General features: G+C 54.9%; 1 protein-coding gene across 1 annotated transcript in view; it reads left to right on the plus strand.

Moving 5' to 3' along the window:
* The window catches only part of COL22A1 (collagen type XXII alpha 1 chain), a 177,119-nt gene that overhangs the window by 137,609 nt on the left and 19,917 nt on the right, over positions 1-19,593 (plus strand). Inside the window, exons 46-52 of the mRNA XM_045181756.3 lie at positions 5,212-5,265; positions 6,835-6,888; positions 9,888-9,941; positions 12,748-12,801; positions 14,161-14,214; positions 17,249-17,302; positions 19,215-19,259. Of these exons, the coding sequence (XP_045037691.2) occupies positions 5,212-5,265; positions 6,835-6,888; positions 9,888-9,941; positions 12,748-12,801; positions 14,161-14,214; positions 17,249-17,302; positions 19,215-19,259 (369 nt within the window). The remainder of the gene's footprint in view (positions 1-5,211; positions 5,266-6,834; positions 6,889-9,887; positions 9,942-12,747; positions 12,802-14,160; positions 14,215-17,248; positions 17,303-19,214; positions 19,260-19,593) is intronic.

Raw genomic sequence — 19,593 nt, forward strand, 5'->3', positions numbered from 1 at the left:
GAGCAGAGGGGGCCGGCCTCCCTCCCTCCACCCCTCCCCCAAAACTGGGGCTCCCCAGGGCACCCCCCTAGCCCCCTGTGGCCTCTGCTGCTGTGAGCTCTGCATACCACCAACCCCACATCCCAGAGTGCTACCCTGGCTCCCTCTGCAGCCTGCCTGGGACACGGTGAGGCTTGTGTGACGGGAGACGCAACACAAGCTTGTTGGTCAGAGAAGGAGCTCAGGAGTCAGCCCTGCAGGGCTGGAGTCCCCTCCCAGACCCGGGACAGTTCTCGCCTCTGCGCCCTCTGCTTCCTCGGGGCACACAAGGGAGTGTAAGAACAGTGACCTCACCGAGGACATCGAGGCCTCCACTAGCCTCCAGCCTCCATCCTCTGCTCCTGGGGGTCACAGCCGCATGCACGACTGGGTGTGGGGTGAGGACCTGGCTGGAAATGTGGGGGGAAGCTGACACCTCAGGAACCAAGAGAAATAAGACTCAGTGTAATAGTTTTAAAAGTTTAAATTGATGCAATAGATTCATGAGAAACGAAAGACGGAGAATTAAACCAAAGGTGGGGCCCACCCCTGCGCTTGGATGACTTACCTCTCACCCCCCAAGCCCAGCCCCACCCCCACGGGAGCCCTGTTGAATTAGTTACATGTTGATATTTTGTTCATCTTGAGTTATTTGGCATTAATTTTGACATTTAAAAACACAGTGTTGGATTACCCTATATCTGGGATGCTGAGGTTTCCGGGGCCCCTTAGCTTCTACGCCCAAGGCGAGTGCCTCGCTCGCGTCCCCCCAGGCTCAGCCCTGGGGACCGGGGTGGGGCCGTCACGTTTACAACTGAGAGGCAAGCGAACGGACAGACAAAACACTGGAGCAGTGGGGCGTGGCCACGAATGACGTCCAGGCCTCCCAGGCCCTGGCCGGCAGGTGGAGAAGATGCCTGCTATTTGTCACCCGCAGATGTGGGGGAGCCTTCTCGGGTTTTGACATGCCCAGGACCGCCGCTTTGGGAGCTACAGTGCCAGCCTCAGTGGAGACGGCACGAGAGCTTTTGCCCGGGGCCGCGTCTGCGGAGAGACACCAGTGAAGTGCAGCAGCCTCTGGGCTCTCACCCGTGCTCTGCCCTCCCTTCCTGGGGTCACCACTGGGGCTGAGCTTCTCGCTGGGGCGAGCTCTGTGCCCGGTAATTCCAGCCGACCCCTGCGTCACCTTTGCTGTCAGTTTGCTGGCCTCTGGGCTCAGCCTCTGCTGAGGAATGGCTGTGATTCAGAGGAACAAAAGCCAGTCACTTACACAGCTTAGGAGTTTCCTCACCCAGTCCGAGTCGCTTTCTCTACCAGCCCGACCTTGCTTGAAGTGCGGCGTCTTGGGATTACGGCTTTGCCTTTGTTCTTTCACGATCTGATTCAAGAGAGGATCTGTTCTTTCGCATATACGGAGAAGAGAATGCAAAGAAAGCTTCCATCCGGAAACAGAACAAAAGCCAATTCGTGCTGCATTGGGACGACAGAGTCCCAACTTCTCTACTTGAGACTTCATGGTGACCTTGAGGCGTCCTTGGGGCTTGAGGTCCACCCCAAACAGTGAGCCCCTGAGCAGTTACAGCCACAGGCCTGGCTACCTGCATTGTAACGTGATCTGCTGAAATGTTCATCTTCCATCCTACAAGGTAGAGATACTGTCCCACTTCACAGAGGAGGAAACTGAGGCTTCACAGGATTAAAATGCCAGTATCACAAAACCTGTAGGTAGTAGAGGCAAGGCGAGCCCCTGCCAGTCCCTCCTGGGATCCCCACTCGTTAGTACCCTGTTACAAGGGCTCTGGGACACGGGCGTCAGCACCAAGGACAGCTCCCAGCAGCCCCTTCCTTCTGTCTAATCCCAGCTGCCGTGAGGGCCCTGGTCGGGGAAAATGAGTCCTGGAGAAGCGAAGTGTCCCGTCTGAGGACTCACAGGCCTGCATTGCTCCTTGACTTCCAACCCAGGCCAGTGTCTGTGCTGTTCACCCATCCCACATGCCTCTCCAGGCAGCAGATGGGAGGAGGGTGTCATGTCCTCTGTTGAGCTTCACGTGTCAAAGGAGAGCTCTGTGAGATGCGCAGCCCTGAAGATGGGTCACTGAGCTGGAATGCTCCCGGGGGCGGAGCACTTGGGACCGTTGCTCATGCTCTCTTGCAGCCGGGGCCCCAGGTGTGCACTGGTCACCTGGGTCACTGGTCACTGCACTTGCTTGCCTGCAGTAGTGACTCAGCCTCTGGCAAGTCAGCGTGCCCAGGGTTTATCTTGCAGATTTGCAACAGCTCTCGCTGGTGGCTGGGTCTGGGGTGGTGAATGCTGTGGTCGGTTACAGAGCTCCATTCCAGGCCTTCAGAGTGCGGGGTGAGGTCTGGAGAGAGTGGCTGCTGTCAGGACTGTGATCCAGGTAGAGGAGGAGGAAGGAGCAAGGGGGTCATCAGGGCAGTGGCCCTGGGAATGTGGATTTCCACGGAGTCAGATGTGCAAACCTCTCCCGGGCAGAAATGCTGGTGATTTTATCCTCCATGAATAAAGGATATTTGGTCCCCTGCTCATCCACATATCCACCAGCTGAGGAAGGGGGATGGTAGGGATTGGAGACACTAAATGAACAGAAATCCCTAGCTCTGTGGATGTTCTGGATGATTCTGGGAGGCAAAGCTAACCCATCCTCTGCTGCTCTCAGAGCTGCCAGAAGAGGCCCTGGGATCCCCTTGTTCCTGGAAGGAAGGTGCCCAGAGCTGTGACCTGCATGCCCTCTCTGAGAGAAGATGTCTCTTCTCACCCACAGCTACCTCAGTCCGAAAGATTTTCACCAAGCGTCCCCTTAACAGTCCCCTCCAAGTCAGGAGGTGTAGAGATGGGTCGGGTACGGGCCGTGGCTGCTAGCACCCGCTGCTATGTTGGAGAATAGAGATCTGCAGGCTGGTGACTCTCGGAGAAGTCGGACTGGGGCTGGAGGCCACCCAGAGTGGTAGGGACAGCCTGGGCCTGGGAGGTCAATCGGTTCCCCAACCTGGCTCTGCCCCTTACTAGCCGAGTGAAATTTGCTTACTAGTTACAGGATTTGGGCAATTTATTTGGCTTCTCTGAACCTCCAGTCTTGCACCTGGGCTACCTCACGGAGAGGACGGAAGGGTTAAACAGGGAACACTCACCGAGCGCCAGGACTGGTCCAGGCACAGAGGAATGTGGGGTACGCAGAGCCCCGAGTGGTCCCCGTAGCTGCTGCTGTTTGAGTTGACAGGAACTGTGACAGGCGGCCTCAGATTTCTGATCTGTACCCTCCGTCAATGACCCCACCTCATGGAGTAGTCTTCCTGGTTAGATGCAGTAACATAGACATATTAAATGTTTTCCTGCACCAGCCCAGGCTGTTCACAGAGCAGGACATGAAATGGGGTCTCATTCGGAGAGCGCCGGCAGAACGTCTGGCAGAGTGGAGGCTCAGTGAGCGCCAGTCCCTCTTCTGGCAGGAACTGAGTGGGCCGGGGGTGGCTGAGCTGGCTCTGATTGCTGCCTGCAGGGGCGAAGGGGACAGGGACAACTGTGGAGATCTTTGAGCTGCTGACGTTTCCATTGTCGAGAGATGAGGATAGAAACCACCCCATGCCCAGACTGAAGGCTGGAATTTGAAAGGAAACCATTTACTTTTAAAGGCGATTGTCCCAGACGTCAGAGAGCAGCATGCTATTCACATCAGTTCTTTTCACTGAGACTATGGTGCGGCCTGAGGGCAGAGTGCTGGCTTTGTAGATTTAAAAGCAGTTGAAGTGATGGCATGCAAAAATGTTGGAACAAACGCTCTTCCCTCTGAGCCTGTTTTTCTGCTCTGTACAATGGCATTGGGCACTTTATGGACATCAGCTCACCTGACTCTCCCAGCAACTCAGGGAGACAGGCAGGGGTGCTGTTCTCAGGTGGTTCATTGCTGATGAACTGCTGACATGGGGCAACCTGGACGGAAAGAAGCTCGGCTTGATGCTTCAGGGAGAGAACCGTGGGCTCTGGACTGGGAAGGACCCTCATAGATGGACCTCCCTCCCTCCTTCATTTACTGGATGAATGAGCTGAGAGCAAAGAGGGAGCCGTGGTCTCCTCAGGGAGGCAAAGATGAGAGATGACAGGCTTGGAACCAGAGCCAGGACTGACTTTCTGCCAAAGACTTAATTCACTGCATAATGCGTCCTTTTAGAGGAACTGAAATGTTGTTTTTTTAAATAGCATTTTACTGAAACACATTTTTAGCTCAGTAAATGCAGAGCCAAAACAGGTGAAAGTTAAGAGAGATTGGAACTTTTGAATGTTAGTTTTAGGATTAGTCTGTAAAAAATATTTCTGGCAGGTTGCATGTTATGGGTGTTTTTATACCCACAATAAGACAGTGATGATGATGGTGACGATGATGGTGACGATGATAGTGATGGTGGTGATGGTGGCAATGATGATGGTGATGGTGATGATGGTGACGGTGGTGACGATGGTGGTGATGATGGTGATGGTGGTGGTGGTGGTGGTGATGGTGATGATGGTGGTGATGGTGGTGGTGATGATGGTGGTGGTGGTGATGATGATAGTGGTGATGATGATGGTGGTGATAGTGGTGATGATGATGGTGATGATAGTGGTGATGATGGTGGTAGTGATGATGATGATGGTGGTGGTGGTGACGATGAGGAGAAGCATTGGTAGCTAATGTCTATTGGGAGCTGACAAAGAACTCATCACTAGCTTAGGCACGGTGTGGATCTTAGGTCATTCACTCTTCACAGTTTCACGACACAGATGCTATTACTACTACTCTCACTTTAGAAGGAACAAAGGTGAAGCACCTTGCCCAGTGCCACATAATTACTAAATGACAACACCGTGGTTCACATACAGAATGACATAAAATGGTATTTTTAACCAGCATTTGTTGAGCTCTGACAGTGTGCTGAGCTCCACACTAAGTGTTTTCCATGTTCTGTCTGACCTCATTCACCTAAATGGGCTAGACCATCATGATCTTCTCTATTTCGTAGATAGAAACGACAGCTTAGAGTTCACACGACCAGCTCAAGGTCCCACAGGCACTGAGGGAGGGAGCAAGGGGCACATGTCCAGAGGGCCAGCAGATGAACAGGCGCAGGCAGACTTCTGTCTTCTGCAGCGCAGCCCCAGCAGAGCGTCCACTGATTGGCTCCCTCCATCCTCCCTAGGGGAGCAGAGGGGAGCGCGGAGCAGATGGAGAGGCTGGGCAGAAGGGCGATCAGGTAAGGACTCTGCAATGAATCACTCACCTGGAGAAGCGTTGCTGTCTCTCCTCGACACCTTTCGCCATTTCTGACATCGTCCCTCATCTCCTCTTTGTGCGCGGGAGGATTTTTTAAATCACATGTTCCTGGTTCCACCTCCATCCTCTGGCTTATTGTCACTTTCCTCCTCCCCAATTATCTGAGGAGCCTGCCTTAAAAAAAAATTCTTTTGGACTCTTGCTTTCAGTGCTTCTTGTCCACTGGAATGGCGGCCATTTATCACAAAGCGTCCCTTTCTTTCCTACGATGCCCCCATTGCTTCTCAAGTACCCACTGCATGGTGCACGAAGCTGTTAAAGTGCCTGATGCTGGGTTCTGCGTGTCCAGCCTGGCTGGACCGCTTCTCCAAAGGCACCACAGGGGGGCGCCAGTGATGAAATGCTGCTCTTCCTGAGGACCTGAACACTGCAAGTCCCCTAACCTTCATCTGGAGCCACCAGCTGCTGCTGCTGCCATCTCAGCTGTCTCGGCTCCTGGGGCAGCCTCTCTGCTGCTTGAGCTGACCACTGTGCTTCCGCTTGGCTGCTGACTCTCTTTGCCCAGTTTTCCCTTTCCTGTCTCCCACCTGCCCTGGCCCCGCACTTCTCGCCCTTCGCTGTGTCCCTCAGCTGGTGCTCACGGGGAATTAGCCCCATGCTGGGGGCTGCACAGGCTCAGAGACACAGATGGCGGTGGACGAATCCGACCCCTCACAAGGCGTTCTTCCCATGGGGGGTGAGGCACTCGAGCAAGGGGCAGAGGCAGAGAGGCTGAGCCGGGTTCAAGGTCTGAATGATGGGCGGACTCAGCTGAACTCCCCACTGAACTGGGAGCCAGCATGAGTCGGGCTAGTCTCGTAGGGACGGGTTGTCGAAGGCGGTGGGTCCATAGTGAGTGTCACAGCTGGTGTTTCCGGTGGCCGGAGTCAGAGCTGGGGGCTGGGGGAGTCCTTTATTTCAGGGGGGTTTGCTTCGTTGTACAAACTGTTGTATGAACTTAAATGTTACTTCAATACTCTTTGCACTAGAACTTGTTTAGCTCTTTCCATGATACACGTGGACCCCTCTCCACGTGGAGACATGAAACTCTTCCTTAAAATAACTGTGTTACTGTCACCGTGTGGAGATTGTAACTCAGTTAACCTGACCAGCCCCTGTGAGCTTATGTTGTGTCTGCGTGCATTTATTCGTTGGCAAGCTTGTGTGATGGGGCACTCCACGCGCTGTGCCTCTCACCCAGCACAGCAGTTTCATCTGTCACGGCCACTCTCGCTTCCCTGTGTCCTCACACACTCCCCCACACTCCTTTCTTCACACTGTTCGGAAGCAGATCTGCTTTCGGGATGGGTTTGCTTTTGTGAATGTTGTCAGATCCTTTGCCAGCACACTGAAGCCCCCCAGGGCACAGAAATGGGGCTTCTGCGTGCCCAGGTCTCCATCCACGCTGCCTCTGGAGTTAGAGGGCGGGCCCTGGATCGCTGCCTGAAATGCGGCAGGCACACAGACCCGTCCACAAGCCCCTTTACAGAACTGCCTCTATGTCTCCTAGGGTCGCCCCGGCGTTCCAGGCTTCATGGGACCCCCAGGGAACCCCGGACCACCAGTAAGTCATAATCTGTCGTCCTCTCCTCTTTTGACCTTGGATCTGAACACACTCTGGTTCTCAGTGGAGATGGGGCTGGCTGGCTGGACCTCCTGTGTTAAGGAATGAATTGACACCTTACAGGTCCCAGGGGCCCTCAGGGGGCGAGAGCAGGGGACCTAGGGGGTGTGGACAGACAGGGGAATCCGAATGCTGTTGGGACTGGGGGACATGGGCAGGGATGGAGGCTTTGTCTGTTTGTTTATTTTTATCCAGCCGGGAGGTGGGAGGCCTGGGATACCCACAGGGTTAGGTCTTGAGTAAGGGATATAGAAGCAACTGGCTGCCCACCATGGGAACCTGGCCTATGGCGAGGGGCTCTAGGAGTCACATCATGTCATGTTAGCTCTGGCTTTCCTGGATTTGCTACAATCAGTAACAGTAGCAGTAACTACGTGTTACTGCCATTCATTGTTGCTATTTTCAGCCGATCATTCCTGGTTATTCTGAGGCACGTGTTGTTATAGTAACAATAATGACTGCCATTCACAGCGCCCCATCTGTCCCCATCGGGCTCCTGCTTTCATAGCACCTGCGGCTCTGACACCAACTGGCGCCCCTCTTAGCAAACCTGTCTCCCTGTGGTCCAGGCTTTCCGTGAATTAGTCTTACTGCTCCTCTGCCCCAACTTCGCCGTGGTTCTTACCAACCGTAGCCATGGTAACAGGCAGTGGGACTCAGTTACCTCACTGAGTGCAGGACCGGTCCCGAGGGGAGTCCTGGGTGGTCCCCAGGAGCCCTGGTCTCCCAGGCCTTCCAGAAAGTGGGTGAAAGGCCACTGAAAGTGAACCCGCTTCAGTTGGGACTGACCTGTCGCAATAAATAGTGAAAGAGGCTTGGTTAGGAGCATGAAGTTGAAATGTGTGAGCTTAAGCTTGCTTTATCTTGCTTTCCAACAACTTCTAGTTGACCCCTAACTCTGACTACATGTTAATTCTTAGAATAAATTCAATTGTTTTAAATGTATTTTTAAAAAAATAAATGACAGCCTGACAGGGCGTCTTTACAGCAAACTTGTAACGGGTAATTGCCCACGAAGTGTGAAAGCTTTCCGGGCTTCCCGGGGTGCCTCCCTGACACCTTCACCGCTCAGCTCACTGTCCCCGCACGGGCCTCGCCTCAGTTCCTAACTGTCCCGACGCTGCCACCTGTACTTTCAGGGGTGGCCTTGGGGAGGATCCATCAGTTTGCTCTCATGTAACTTGTTACCCTGTCCGTGGTGCCCCGGGAGACAGATGCCAAGCAGACAAACACCCCTTCAAGTTCATTTTCTGGCGGGCAGTCAGCTTTCTTCTTCTGGATCGGTAGAATTTAATCCCACTTCAGCTAGGGTCCGGAGTCTAGGATGCCAGAAGCTATTGGCCAACTACTGTGGAAGGACTCAGGTTTGCAGCAGAAGCTCCTCATTGGGTGAGGCTTGGACTAGCTGTGTAATTTCCCCCGGCAGCAGCCCAGGTGCAGGGAGGCCTGGACCTTAGGCGGTTTGTTGTAAATGCTATCGGTATCCCTCATTTCCCAGTGGGACAGACGGGGCCGAGTCAGACTGCATCTTGCCCCAGGGTTGTTTGACACGGGGACATATCTTCCAGAGCCATGCCCAGTTCCCCTGTGGCCTCAGGCCATCGTGTGGCCGTCTCTGTGTCCCTAAAACTCTTCCAGAACCTGGCACAGCATCGGCACTCAATGTACGTACGTAAGGCATGTGAACTAGGACGCCGCCCTGGGAGAGCAAGCTCACTGTCCCATAGCTAGTCCCAGTCTGCGGCTTCCTGGCCTTGCTCTGGCCCGCAGCCGCACACCCAAGACCACCGTCGTCAGCAGCAGTGGAGAGCCCCGAGCGTGCCTGGTGCTGGCTCCCACGTTGCAAGCACTGACTGCGTCTGTCAGTGACTCAGAGGGGGCAGGGGCGTCTTTGTCTCCATTTTGCACGGACCTGAGATGCAGAGGAACCTGAAATGAGTTCCTAAGACTGAACAGCTCGTCCTGGGAGAACCAGGGCGGGCCCCCGGGGAACTGTGGCTCTGGGCGGGGTGCTCCTAACGACGCCCTCTCTTCTGGGCCAAGCACCACGTGAGTGTTACCTCCTGCAGCCCTCACCGCCTTGCGGTGTGGGAGATGTCTCTTTCTGCCCTTTCCGGACCAGGAACTGAAGCTTGGAGATCTTGCTCCACTCGACCAAAGCCAGGAAGAAGCAATGTATTAATTAGTCTAAAAGCTTTCACCTTTATCACCCAGTCTGCTCAGCTCCTAAACCACTGATTTATTTAAGAAATATTTCCTATCCACTACCTACAAGACATAGCTTTAGTTCCCAATAAATCAATCAATAAACACTAGGATGTCAGAGGGTGGCCAAGGCTGCAGAGAAAAGTGAAAAGCAGGTGATGAGGAGGCAGAGGCTTGATGTTTTGGATGTGGTGGGCAGATAGGGTCCCACTGCGAAGCTGAGACCCGAGGCAAGAGGCAGAGGGGGTAGGATATGGACTCTGCCATGTGGGGATTGGGCCACAGGCAGACGGAACAGCATGTGCGAGAGCCCTGAGGCAGAAGCGTGTAGGGCCCGCCTCACACCACCTCCCTGTGCCCCCCATCTCTCCTGGTTTTCCTCTGTGCACCCCTCCTCCCCCGAGTTGATACAAGCGATGCCTCCTATTTCCCCGAAAGATGAATCCGATTCCTCATGCCTTGCCTTCTGCCCTGAAATGTCCTCTGATAGGATTGAAAATGTCCCCTGCGAATTGAGGCCATTTGCTGTTGTCTTAGGGACGACAATCTGGCACAAACTTTGGCCCTTCCTGAAGTGTGGCTGCCGTCTTCCCAGCATCTTTGTGTCCTGGAGCCTGGCCCAGCCCCACGGGGAGGCTCAGGATGTGGCGGCTGTGCGCTGCTCCTGTCTGAGAATCGCTCGGGACCCCTGGGCAGGTGCGCGCCAGCCTCACTCTCGGCCTCATCCTCTGTAGGGCGCGGACGGAGTCGCGGGAGCTGCTGGACCACCAGGTGTCGAAGGCCCCCCGGTAAGTTCCTCAGCAGACAGGGTCTGCCATCCGTCTGTGTTTGCCTTTCCCACCCTGCCCTGGTCCTCCTGTTCTCATGTCCCCAGGGTCTCCTCACTACCAGTCAGCCACGGGGGGGGGTCACTTTCTGTTAGGGCCCCGGTCAGAGGCTTGGGGGAAATGGCCTGGGCATCTGGGACAGCAGAACGCAGCTTCCAACCAGCATGCACAGGCATCAGGTCCAGCCACGTCTCTGAAGCGGGGAGGCTCCTGAGCACCCCCGGCACGTGCGGGAAGCCTGCCAGCTGAGGGGCAACGGCCAGTATCCAATTGTTTGCAGGCCAGTGCAGTGAGGAAAGGGGGAGTCACGAACCAGGGCCGTGAGTAAAATGTGCTGCTGTGGCTGCCCCGGAACCCAGGCCGTTTACCTCGGAACCTTGCTCAGAGGCATGGGCCAAAGCCGCGAGGCCCTCTCTTGGTTTCAGTGCCCTAGGTGAAGGGCGAACCTCAGGGCAGCGGGGGCCAGGATAGTGGCCCGGGCATACGCCTTCCCTTAGAGGACAGTACTGCAAGTGGGTGTCCCTTACCTCACCCGACGGCCCTGGTCATCAGGATGGGCTGGAATCATGGTCTCCGCTTTATAAACAAGGAAAGTGGGGACCAGTGAAGCAAAACTACCAGTTCAGGCTCACAAGCTGAGGAAAGGTCAGCGCCAGGCACAAACCCCGCCTCCAAGTGTCTCAGGGTCGAGGTCTAAGTCTGGCCCGCAGGCAGGTCAAGGCAGGTCTCCTTGGACTCTGGTGCCAAGAGCACCTTAGGAGCCACCTGTCAGCTGAGGAGTAAAAAGCCAGAAGGGGTTAGGTCTCTTCTCCAAGGTCACACAAAGTAATGTCCATGCTAGCGGTCTTAAGTCAAATCACCATTCACTCCACGCTGACCCGCTGGGCAGGGTGGCCAGGGGTGGGGCCGGAGGGCTGTTGACCTTGAAGAAAACAGCCACCACGGTTCTTTTCACGACCTTCATCTGGCTAGGCCTTTTGAAACAGCCCACCCGGAAGTCCCAGGGTGAGCAAAATACAAAACCTTCTGCAGGCAGCTGCTCACTGATTCGCAGGCAGCGACAGCTGCCCCCAGTGCAAAGGAGCGACGGTTTGCCCAAGGAGGGTGGTGCGTGAGGCCCAGGGGTAGGGCGCTCCACCTCTAGGAATGAAAGCGCGCTACCTAAGACACCGATTCTGTCGCAGTCCCGGCGGCAAGTTATGGCTGTGCCGGAAGCTGTCCGAGGTCCCGATATTTCCCTGTGGACATCAAACCAGAAAATATTTGCAAGTTTTCTTAGGGCAAGCAATGCGTGTTGGTAGTTCAGAAATCGCAATAAAAAAAAAGTGAAACGGGGCACAGTTAGAAAGGCACACAACCGTGAAACCCGTCCAGTAGAGTTCACGTTAAATGATATAAATCACTGGCCGACCTTGTAACACGAGGCCCTAACTCTGGTCCTGATCCACGGAGCCCTTCGCCCTCCTGTAGAGAGAACACCTGCCCACCTGCTGTTTGCTGCTTTTTTAAAGAAACGGTTTGAGAATCTGGGGACCCTCACTGTCAACAGCGTCAAACCCTGAGTGATGCTCGAACATTCGCCCTGAGTTTTCGTTTCGTCGTTGTTGTTCTGCGTCGGCCTGAGTGGCAGGCGCTGTGCCCGGGCAGTGTTGGGTCTCCCGACGTGGATGTGGGCAGTGAAAATCCTTTTGAGAAAAGATTTTAACAAACCGAGAGCAAACCTAAAGCGTCGTCCATTCTTCACCGGTTCCCAAGGGGGCTTTACAAAACAGTCTCGGTATCTTAACGACGCGTTACTGCCGTCTTTCATTTTCCTTAGGGAGAAAATAAGACTCAGTTGTTGAGCTTTGGTTGAGTTGAATCAGTACTTAATAAAGTGTGTTTTGGGTCCCCTAATTAGACTTTTTTATATGACAACATATAAAATCTGTATTCATCTGAAATAAATGTTAAATATTTTTGCTTTTCTTCAAGAGGCTAAACGCACAGCCCTAAGAACATGTGGTGTAGGGATTAGGGGATAAGACCTGGCCTCAGGAGCCAATGCCACAAGAAGCTGGGACAGGGGGTTCTGACAGTGCCAGGGCCGCTCGGCAAGGCAGAGACCCAGGGTGACACGCAGTGTGCGCCAGGCGGGAGTGACGCACTGATGGCCTCGTGCAGACTTAGAAAGCTCTGGGCGATGGCAGTGCGTGTCTTTGATGAGCGAAGTGAGAAATGAGGGGTTACTGTGACAACTAATGTAAACACGGTGCTTTGAAACCTGAGGTCTGTCTCACGGGGAAAGATACCAACTGTGACCATTGGTGGTAAGAGGTTTGGGGACCCCTAGACAAGAGGATGACTCAGACCACCTGGTACAAGTGCCTCCGGTCAGCTGCCCTCTTGCCCTGGGTTCTGTACCAGCAGCCTAGGCGCTGTGCTCAGTGCTCTGTGGCAGTTTGGGGGAAAAGGGCAGAGTTTGGTCTGGACCCGGGTCTGTGAGCTCCAAACCCCAATGTCATTTTCCCCAGCAGGCTTCCACCTGCCAATTCCCCAGAGTCTGGGTAACAGAGTCAGACTGAGCCCAGGTCCACACCCCAGTCTGCCCGACTATGCTCTGTGCCAGGCAGCCCCTGCCAGGGGGGTGATGCCCGGAAAGGCAGGAAGTGAGGGCAGAGCACCCACTTTCTCACCGGAGACCCCTCCCTCCTGTGTGACACCATGGCCTTGCAGAAAGCCACTCTGGGAGGTGTAACAGTGTTTTTGTGTCTCGGATCTTTTTTAGGGGAAAGAAGGTCCTCCCGGCCCCGAAGGCCCATCTGGGTTCCCTGGAGTCCCCGTAAGTGCCACTGAAAGGAAACCTGGTTTCTCTGCTGCGCAGATCAGCAAGTGACAGTGCCCGTCACCGTCGCGGAGGCAGACGTGGTCACTGGGGGCGGGGGGTCTGTGTGTTCTAGGGCACGAGGGGAAAAATATCCACTAAAGTGAATTAACTTTTCAGTGCAGTTCATCTTAGTGTTACTGTTTTGTGTGTGTGCTTGTCATTTGCTTATTTAAACAGCATTTTCACCTCTCTCCACACACGTGTGTGTGCATGTGTACAGATGTGTCTGTGCGTGTGAAGAGGGCCTCTGTACACCCACACAGGAGACGATCAGAACGAGCACATGTGTGTACACGTGGCTGAGACAGTTAATTAGTGTGACTCTGTGAACATTTTCTGTCTCCCACCCTGGTATCAAATGTTCGTAAGTGTTCCCCACACTCTGTCTGATAAACGCCCCGTACGGTATGTGGTCAGGCTTCTGCCGCCCCGTAAACCTTACAGTTATTTGTCGAGTCTACAACCACCTGGTTTGCATGCCGAGCGCTTTCCTAATTCCTGTGTGACGGTCCCTGCAAGTGCCGTTCGCTTGTCAGAGTCCCGTCACGTCTGAGGCTCTCGACACAAGCTGCACGGTCACTGTCCCCTGACGTTGCTCCGGGCTTGTAACTCCGCAGCCTCCCTCTCAGGTGGGGCCCTCCTCTGTGTCAGGTGTCAGGGAGAGGCTGGTCCAGAGAGACCAGGGCCTGCCCTGACCTCCCACCCCCGGCCTGGCCTGGGCCTGCGTCCAGGGCCCCACGGACCACAGCCCCCAGCCCTGCCCCCAGGGTGCATTCTTCTGTTCCAGCCATACTGGCTCACTTTTGGCTCCTAGGAAACCTGGCTTCTCCCCCCCTTGTGGCCACAGGGCCTTTGCACGTGCACTCCTGTCTGCCCAGGAAGCCCTGTCATCGCCCCTGGGGAGCCGTGGAGCCTTGGACCTTCCCAGCCCCTCATGGGCTCTGGGGGTTGTGCAAAGGGCTTTCCTGTGCACTGTGCAGCCTCCCCCTCATGTTGCTCAGCACCCACCTCTCCCCTCCTACCTCTGCAGTCCATCCAGGGCCCAGACACGAGGCCCCATCACCCCACGTCCAACCTCATGAACAAGTCCTGGAGGGTCTTTTCTACACTGACAGCAATAATAAAGGAACCACTGGGACATCCTGCCTTTTCATCCTGTGCCAGAGGCTGTGGGCCGGCACCTGAGCCAGAATCTGGGGGCCGGGGAAAAGCTGGGACACCCAACCAGTTCTACCTGGTGCGGTTGGAGCCGATTGTGTCCTCCACTGCCCCATGGGACCTCGAACACATAACCCATCTGAGTTTCTCTTGCAGGGAGCAGAAGGCAAAGAGGGCAGAGATGGGAAGCCCGGTACCCCTGGAGAGCCGGTGAGAGACTCTGAATTCCTACTATTTACAGGCCAGGTTAGCACTCACTTGGGAACAGCTGTGCCGCACCCGGGGGCTGCTCGGCACTGGACACCAGGAGAGGCATTTTCTGTGCTGGCGACCCTGCTGGGTAAACTCCACCATCTCCACCGCACAGCCGAGGAAGCTGGGTCCCGGGACAGGAAGTGGTGGGCTTGGAGTCACGGGAAGCAGAAGAAGAGCCTGGGCCCTGGCCCCATCTGTCCTCTGCAATTTTTTAACTGCCCCAGGCAGCCTCGATCCGAATGATGTGGGAGGGGAAACTGAGGCAGGTGAGCCCTGGTCGGGGCAGAGATCTGGTACTTGAAAGGCTGGTTATACCTGGCAAACACCAGAGAGCTGCACCTGCTGACCCAGGGAGGAGAGCCTGACCCTTCTTCGACTTCAGCATCAAGATTGTGTGTGTATGTGTCCTTTCCCTTAATGTCATCTGTCCCGGGAACACACGGTGAGCTGGGCTGAGTCTCTGCGACCCCGGTAGCTGCCATTGGGCATGTGCAGGGACTGACAGACCAAAATCTGTAACGGTTCCATCGCCCTTCCTTAGGCAGGTGGACTCCCAGCACACAGGGACACAGGTTGGTCTCCTGGACTGGGTGGGACTCGGGGACTCCCAGTCCAGCGGTCACTGGTTGGTTCATTCCGGAAGATCAGCCTGTGGCCGTCCTGATGTTTGTCACTGAGCTGCTTGCGAGGACCTGGGCCCAGGAACAGGGGGTCTCAGGCACCCCCTAAGTAAGAGCAGACTGGAGACGAGGGTTTGGAGGCCGGTGGAATGTTGGGGGGTGACCCCAGGAAGCACAGAGGGCAGAAGGAAGGTAAACAAAGGAAGGAAAAAGCCCCTGACAGCAGGCCAGGGGCGAGTCCAGCCAGCAGGCAGCCACTGGGTCTTGCTGGGGACTCGAGAGGACTCATGAGGACAGGCCTGTAGCCGGGCTCCCACCTCGGCTGGGGCCCCAGGAAGCCACACTGTTTACCAGTGCGCTGCAGCCTGTTCTGACGGGATTTCTCCCGGAGCCATTGGTTCCATGCCCAGGGCCTTTGCATCTCAAAGTCAGGCACCTGGAGGCCATCTGCACACAGCCTTCAGTCCGGGCAGGAGCTGCATGTTCAACAGAGGGCCGGTGCCCACCTGTGCGAGCAAGGGTGGGGCTGGGTGACAGATAAAGGTGGCAGGTGGTCACTCTGTAGTTTGACTTACTCAATTTTTGTACTTTGGGGACATGGATGGATTGGATAGATAGTAGATGGATGGATGGAGGATGGGTGATGGATGGAGGATGGATGGATGGATGGAGGATGGATGGAGGATGGATGATGGATGGAGGATGGGTGGATGGATGGAGGATGGATGATGGATGGAGGATGGATGATGGATGGAGGATGGATGGATGGATGGAGGATGGGTGGATGATGGATGTAAAGGTGGGTGGTAGATGGATGGATGGTAGATGGGTGGATGGATGGATGGATGGTGGGTGGATGGTGGGTGGATGGATGGATGGAGGATGGATGGATGGATGGATGGATGGATGGTGGGTGGATGGGTGGATGGAGGATGGATGGATGGATGGAGGATGGATGGACAATTGGATGGATGGATGCACAGGTAGATGGTTAGGTAGGCAGTCTTTTGAGTTGCCTGCTGCATCACTTTTATGAGGAGTCACTTGAACAATAATTATAATACAGAATGAGGTACAGAGACCCTGGAGCCAAGAGGCCTGGCTCAGCACCCCTGCTGGCTGACCTGGAGCAGATCGGCTGTTCTCTCTGTGCCTGAGGGACAGCGACAGCACCTCCCTCGCTTGGCTGCAGTGAGGAGTCAGTGCTGTTATTACAAAAAGTGTTTGCCTGCGTCTGGTGTGTTGAGAACCCTCCACAGTGGCTGGCTGTCAGCATTTTTCTGCTGGTAACTTGGGCCAGTGATGGGGTGGCCACCCCCCTGACTAGGGGCCAGGGGCCAGGCTTTAGCCCCTCTTCCCTCCATCACAGACACCCACGAGGCAGGGGTGGCCTGAATGTGCAGCTGAGAGGCAGGTCCAGGAAGGGAAAGGACACCCTGAGATCGCACAGCTGGACTTAGACAAACCTGGAAACCGAGCTTTGTACCCACCCTCTTTCTCTCTGCAATTTTTTCTGCAAATCCAGCTATACTTTATCCTCCCTCCTCTCTGCACCAATGGGCACCCCCATCTGATCCTCGTGGTGACAAGCTATGCCAGTGAGGGGCCACTCTGGGGAAATGGGCACACCCTCAGCTGCACAAAAGGCGGGGCCAGGCCACTGCAAAGTCCCCATCAGACCTGCGCATTCACCCACTGTCCCGCTCCTCTGAGCCCCCAGCCCCTCTGACCACTTTGTATGGACTTCAGGGCGCGCCGCTCCCGGGATTCTATTCACGGCTTGGTTCTCCCCAGGGCAGTACGGAGCTGCTGGTAGTGAAGGAGGTTGAGCAGCAAAGGTGTCCCCATTGCTTCTGTGCAGTGAAGAGAAGGTGGAGGGGGACGGGTGGGGGATTGTGGGGCCTTGTCAGGAGGGTGCTGCTGGGGTCGCACGCAGCTGGGGTTCAGGCTGGTTTGCCCCTTTCGACTCGGCCAAGTTTCTTTGAGCCTTGGGGCCCCGTTTGTGAAGTGCAGTAGTTACAGCTGCCTTGAGTGGTTTTGTGGGCAGGAACGAAGTCATTTGTAACGAGGATGTCGACGTAATTTCTCAGCCAGCCGAGAACACATCTGAGAGTGCAAAGGGGCCCACGGACTCGTCACCACGGAGACGAAACACTGTAACCAGCCCCACCCCAGGGAGACCAGGGCGTAGCCCGCCAGGAGCCAGGGTGGGGACTTGAGTGGGTGGCAGTGGAGCACGGAGCCAGGGGAAAGGCTTGCAGGGGGACAGTGATGGGCCTAGGGGGTTGTAGGGGCCCAGGCAGTCAAGAATAGATAGGAAGATCCTCAAAATGCCAATCTCATACCCTTCTTTTCCTTTTTACTCCCAGGGCAAAGCAGGAGAGCCAGGGCTGCCAGGACCAGAGGGTGCCCGAGGCCCCCCCGTAAGTGCCCTGTGTGTGCATGCGTGTGCATGTGTGTGCATGTGTGCGCCCCTGGTGGAATGAAGCCATCGGCCACATGGCTGACACGGTGTGTGGAGGTGTCCCCCACTGCCTGACCCTGGGGTCCAGAGTTCCTCTCCTTCAAGACTTTGGGGCTCCGACGTGACACATTCAGTCCTTTCAGAGGCCGCGGCTACAGAATTTATTTTCAGAACTGCCTCCACTGTGATGAGGTCATGCTCCACGTTTTCCTTTGTTCTTAGCCTGTTTGTTATCATTTCAGTGGGCTTTCTCTAGGTGAAAGAACCTAAAAATGAGTCCATTTTATTTTGAAAATTTTTCACGGCTAAGGGCTTTTTACCAACTGTAAAAGTAAACTTTTTTCATTGCAAAACAATAACAATGATGATGGTAATGTTTAGAAAAATACTAAAAATAATGTAATAGAGAAGAAAACTGCATTACTAATAATTGTACCACTCACAGAGGTAAAGCTCGGTGAACATTCCGGGGTATTTTTCCTGGTCTTTTTTCCTGTGCGTGAATTCTGACATTTATGTAGCCAAACCTAGTTGTCAAACTGTTATAGATGTAAATCTACATGGGTATTTTTCTATAAAAATGAACTCAATCTATGTATTTTGCGGTTGTTGAGTTTCTTTTATTGTTTTTTTTTTGCTAAACTTTACTCCTGCATCATTTTAAAATTGTTTACACAATTTCCTAAATTTGTTTTTGGGGAAAAATATGACCTTTAATGAAAATTTAAAAGTTTTAAAATCCAATTATCTGGCAAGGAAGTCGAAGTGCTAATTCTCTTTCCTTAGTGTGTTTTTCTGCAAAAAACAAAACCAAAAAACAACCAATAGCTCACCTGGCTGTATTCGATATGGGGAAAATAAACCACAAAACCAATTTCCCTTTGGCTACATTGCTTTCACCCGGTTGCACCAGAACATGACCCCTGAGAATGGAGAATACCACCTTCTGTCGGGGATTGAAACGCAGAATTAGTGATTTCTGTTAAGGTGGTTCCAGGCCTATTGGATGGGAGGGGCCTCCTTTCAGCCATGGAGACCCATTTGGGGGAGCTGTGTGGGGGCAAGACCCGTCTGTGCGCTGCAAGTTGCAAGGAATCGGAGCCCCGCATAGGGGCAGAGGTTAGCGCTCTGGCAGGGGAAGGAAGCCCCCTGCCTTCAGCCTGCAGGGCGGGAGTCCCGCAGAAGCTCTCGGGAATGAAATGAGCTCTGAGGCAGGCAGACTTGGGTTCAGACTTCACGTTTTCATGTATTAACATCGTGGCCTTGGTCAGGGACCACTCGGAACCTCTGTTTCTTCTTCTATGAATTGGGGGTCAGCAGGGCTCCCACTACCGTAGGGAGGTTGTGAACCCTGAAGGAGAAGAGAAAATACGAAAATTCCCAGCCCGGTGTCCTGCATGTTGCGTGCGTGGCCCTCAGTCGGTCCTTTGGTCCCTGGTTATGCGGGAGGAGAGTGCAGCAGGGTGTCCCTGCCTCCGAGCCGGCTGGATCTGGGACTGCAGTGTCTTTGAGGAAGACGCCGGGACCCAGACAGGCCGGGAAGAGGGGACTGGCCTGCTTCGAACAGCCGAGAGCACAGTTCACCTTTTTTTCAGTCCCTTCTGCAGAAGTAGGCTCCAGCCTCACTCTACCGATGTGGAAACTGAGTCACAGCGGAGGGAAGTGAGGCACCCGGGACTTACAGGCAGAGAATGGGAGCTGTGGTTGCAGCCCAGACAGGGCCCCGCGCCTCGCAGCCTGTCCATCTGGGGTGAGGGGAGCCAGGATCCGGCTGAACCCCCCCAGCCCCCTGCCCCTCCACCAGGCGCCTGCCCCTCCCCCCATGCCAGCCTGCTCTATTCAGTGGAATAACTGCATTCTCTTTCCTCTAGGGCTTCAAGGGACACACAGGCGATTCTGGCGCGCCTGGCCCCCGGGTAAGTGGCTGTCTGGCCCTGGAGGTTGTCCCAGGGGGACCTGAGCTGGCACTTCTAGACACTGGGCTCCGGGCCCTGTAGGCCAGTGCGGTGCCTGGTCACCCGAGAGAAGCCGAAAGTGGCATCGCTCTCCTGGTTGTTTTCCCAGGCATTTCTCCCGGGGGCAGGGGACAGACATTGGCTTACAACTGATTGGACCAAATCAGCCTGGAGTCAGGCGTGGTCATGGGCTGAGCTGCGCACCTGAGGCCAGAGGACGGGGCAGCTCTCCTGGGGCCCAGAGCTGGTGGGCGGAGAGCACAGGTTTAGCCTATGGGCCTGCTTTCCTGTCCCG

This window comes from Desmodus rotundus, chromosome 8 (assembly GCF_022682495.2).
Source record: "Desmodus rotundus isolate HL8 chromosome 8, HLdesRot8A.1, whole genome shotgun sequence".
In the NCBI taxonomy this organism is placed as follows: Eukaryota; Metazoa; Chordata; class Mammalia; order Chiroptera; family Phyllostomidae; genus Desmodus; species Desmodus rotundus.